The 4241-nt window shown below is 42.7% G+C and overlaps 1 protein-coding gene across 2 annotated transcripts in view; it reads left to right on the top strand.

Moving 5' to 3' along the window:
• The first annotated feature begins 198 nt into the window (after nucleotides 1-198).
• The window catches only part of CCDC191 (coiled-coil domain containing 191), a 103954-nt gene continuing 99911 nt past the window's right edge, over nucleotides 199-4241 (top strand). The window contains exons 1-2 of one of the 2 annotated variants that reach the window (XM_070369553.1): nucleotides 199-359; nucleotides 2453-2491. In XM_070369553.1, coding sequence (XP_070225654.1) covers nucleotides 267-359; nucleotides 2453-2491 — 132 coding nt within the window. In that variant the 5' untranslated portion in view covers nucleotides 199-266. The remainder of the gene's footprint in view (nucleotides 360-2452; nucleotides 2492-4241) is intronic. The other variant, XM_014481650.2, reaches the window with a different exon arrangement.

The following is a 4241-nucleotide window of genomic DNA, read 5'->3' as shown; positions in this document are numbered from 1 at the left end:
CATCACGGGGCGCCAGGAAAAGGCAAAAATAATTGTAAAGCGAACACTGGTGATTGGAAGGCGGAGAAACAGCTACCGTTGCCATGGGTAACTGAACAGGATCGTTCCGCCTGGGCAAAGCCTCCTGGGAGTGGTGGTTCGGCTGCGCCCTACACTTACCTCCTTTGTGGGCAGAGGAACTACAACTCCCACGGAGACTCGGAAGCAGCCTAGGCAAAGGAGCGGTTGTTTCAGCTTTGGCCTTAGTCCGTGCCTGAACCTGGAAAATGTTGCTGGCGCCCCAAGACAGGTCCTCCTCCAGGAAGAGGACGGGGCTGAATCGCTGGAAACAGATTACAAAGAAGCCGAGTCCCACCAAGGTGATCCATTCCTATCGGGAGCTCGTGGAGAGAGGCGGGGAGGCGGGGACCAGCCCTGAGGAGAGCTGCAGCGCCGCCTGCGCTTCCTTCCTCTTCCCTCAGGGGCATCCTTACCTGGCCGGTCCGAGTCAGGACCGACCCCGCGGCTGCATTGCCCTAATGAAGGGGACCTAGGGATTTGGAGGATTGGTTGCCTTACGGCTTTGATGGGCCGCGTCGTGAAAGAACCGTTTCCATCTAACGCTTTTCTCAAAAACCGGAGAATCTTAATAATAGTACACATCCCTGTGAAGAGAATTCCAGAGCTATTCCTTCACCTCTCTACGCCTGTTTTAGGGAAGTCCCCGCAAGGTTTCATTTCTTTTTCTTTTTTTTAATGTTTTGCAAGTCATAGGAACCTGTTCTTCTTTGGAGGGGTAAGATTTTCACCTTAAATCCTCTACTTCATATCCCTGTCCTTCTAGTTTTACATAAAGTCTGTAAAATGAATTCAGGAATGCAAGTGAATATTGAATATATCAATACTTAATTCACTTGAAAATCTCTAAATTCCAGCAGCAATCAAAAAATAGATGTTCTTTATATGTCACCTTTTTTGATGCCTTAGCATCCAAAGAGATGGAAAACTGAACCCCACTGTAAACTTGAAACGTGTAAATGACAAGTGCAAAGTCCCAATGACACAGTGTGTGCTTTTCACAGACTGCTTTTAACGTCACAGAAATAAATGTTTTACATGTAAATAAGTGGGAGTGCCAAATGGAAATCTTAGCTTTCAGCTCCAGAGCAGCTTCACAACTGTTTTCACCCTTAATTTACACCTCCTTAAAAACTATTGTGTAGACATGTGGCCTTTCTGAGGCCAATAGGCAATTTGTGCTTGCAGGTTATTCTAAATATACGAGCTAAATAATGCACTGGACATACTCTACTTAATGAATATCTTGCCCCAGATGCAGGAGGGTGCAGACTGGAGCATTAGAGAGAGTTGGAAACAGAGCCTGCTTCTACTGTGTGGGTTCTATAAAAGATTGGATCCAAAATAGGTTATGACTATAAATTTGATGATGAAAGGTAAAAACTGGGGACAATTTTGGGACCCCAAAAGGAAAGATTTTTGCTGCTAATACTCATTGCTACTGCCTACAGGATAGAAAGGTAAAAACACAAGTTAAGCTACTTGGGGCTCAATTGTGTTTGAATAGAATCAGCTGTTTCTTTGTTGCAGCAACAAAATTATTCAGCAGTACAGCTGCATTAATTAGTTATTTGTAAGGTGCTTTGAAGGGGAAGTGTTATGTAAGTGAAGATAGTATTATACCTTTCCCTCCTCCATGTGTCAGTATGCTAGTTTGGATATTCCCTTATTTATTTAAAAACCCACCTGAATTATTAGCAAAGCAAATACCTCTCTTTGTTAAGTGACTATTGGAATTCTGCAAACTTCTGAGAGTTACAAAGAGTGAAGAAAGAAGTTCTGCAGATCTGATTTCTAATTTCAGATTAATATCTGACTGATCTGGGTAGAAATTTATGTGATTTCTGCTTCATTTTCTGCTCTTTAAAACAGTAGATAATTGGTTATCCCTCACTCCACCCCCCAGTTCTTATTGGACCAAACAGTATCCCTGCTTTAGGTAAATACAGGTTACTCCTGAAAAGAGAGACCTAAGGAAAGGCACACACCTTTTTCCAAGCAGATTTACTTTCACGGCACTTGAATAATCTTGACTAATCAGTGCTTATTTGGGCTTTTATAAGGAATCTTATATGCAACATTCCTCTATCTTGGCTCTTAACCCTGGGGAGCTTTAAAAAAGTACACATGGGCCCTACCCCTGACCAATTAAATCGGAATCTGAAGCTGGACCTCTGTAAGAGGTGGAAACAGTCAGAAGGTGTTCCAGAAAAGGCTTCATGTTTTTCCTCCTGCTGGTATTCTGTGTTTTTTTGTTGCTGAACTTCCTACTGAAATGCTTTGGGGACAGACTAAAGAACAGTTTCCCACACACTTTAATTAGAAAGACAGACTAAAATGGCAAAGTTGATAGATATATTGCTGTGCACTAATATTCTGTATATATTATCTACAGCCTGTGTTTGACCCTGACAATGTGGAACATTGGATTAAGGTAAGGATATTTCATAATTAAGATAGAAAATTAAGAGTCACACAGAATCATGTAGAATAGGAGTAATAATAGGTCTCTATTTTGCATATAGTTTGCTGTTTTCATTCCCATGGGACTATATATATATATATATATATATATATATATATATATATATTTTTTTTTTTTTTTCTTAGTTTTATACTCTAGTACATTTTCATGATTTTGTTGCTTCTCATAAAAGCACGAATGACAAGATAACATCTCTTTCAAATGCCATGAGGATCATATGAAGAGGTTTAAAGGACAGGGGAAGAGAAGCTTTAGGAGAGGGCATTGTGGACTTCCCCAGATAATTGGGAAGAACGTACTGCTGTAGCTACACTGACCTGTGAGACCAATTCAGTAGGTAAAAACTGTGCATGAATCACAAATGAGAATCTAATGATTGGAGCAATCCAAAAATGAAGTGGGCATTCCTGTAAAGAGGTGGATTTTCTCTCACTGGAGGTATTCAAGTGGATTCTAAATTGTCACTCAATGTTAGGACTGTTGAAGAATATATTGTGCATTTAGTCGGGGGTGGGGGAGCCGATTGGGTTAGATAACCTCTGAGGTCTCTTCTAGGCCCAAGATGTATGTTTCAGTACCAAGTACCATTTAAGCTGAAAGGACTGTTAAACTGCTTCAGGTGCCTCCAAGTGTCATTTTGGCAACTTGCCATACACAACTCATTTGTGCACCACATGTTTCAAAATCATGCAGTATTTTCCTGGGAAATATCCTTCTGCCTGTTAGTATTTTGAAGAGCTGTTACTTATCTAAATTGACAGCCATTATGAGCTTCAGGCTTGGAGAAGGCAATGGCACCCCACTCCAGTACTCTTGCCTGGAAAATCCCATGGATGGAGGAGCCTAGTAGGCTGCAGTCCATGGGGTCACTAAGAGTTGGACACGACTGAGCGACTTCACTTTCACTTTTCACTTTCACGCATTGGAGAAGGAAATGGCAACCCACTCCAGTGTTCTTGCCTGGAGAATCCCAGGGACAGGGGAGCCCGGTGGGCTGCCGTCTATGGGGTCGCACAGAGTTGGACACGACTGAAGTGACTTAGCAGCATGAGCTTCAGGCTAGAATGGAACCTAGGCCCGATATAATCATTGCTAACCATTTTTTCATGGTTAATTATATTTATTAATTTTTTAATAATTATAAATATTTAGCCAGTATTTATTAAGTTCCTACTAAGTACTAGCCCACTGTGTTGGGCGCTGGAGGTATAACAGTGCATGGGGCAGGTACAGTTTCTGCCTTTTCAGAGTTTATAGTCTGTGCTGTGTGCATGCTCAGTCACTTCAGTCGTGTCCAGCTCTTTGCAGCCCCATGGACTATAGGCTTCTAGGCCCCTCTTTCCATGGAATTTTCCAGGCAAGAATACTGAAATGGCTTGCCATTTCCTACTCCAGGGGATCTTCCTGACCCAGGGATCAAACCCAAGTTTCCTGTGTCTCCTGCATTGCAGGCAGATTCTTTACCACTGTATCACCTGGGAAGCCCAGTTTATAGTTCAGTGGGGGCTAAACAACTTACTTGAAATTGTTGGGAGAATTAAGGATGTGGTTGAAGTCCCTGGGGTGGGGTGCTCATACAGATGGGGCCAGGGAAGCTTCCTAGCTCCTGCAGAAGGCCTGACTTAGGAGACAATAAGATGGGCCCACCATGGTGGAGGCTAACCTCGGGGAAGCCCACTCCTGAGACTACATCAAGCTC

This window comes from Bos mutus, chromosome 1, assembly GCF_027580195.1.
Source record: "Bos mutus isolate GX-2022 chromosome 1, NWIPB_WYAK_1.1, whole genome shotgun sequence".
Taxonomy (NCBI): domain Eukaryota; kingdom Metazoa; phylum Chordata; class Mammalia; order Artiodactyla; family Bovidae; genus Bos; species Bos mutus.
This window is presented reverse-complemented; position numbering and strand designations above follow the sequence as displayed.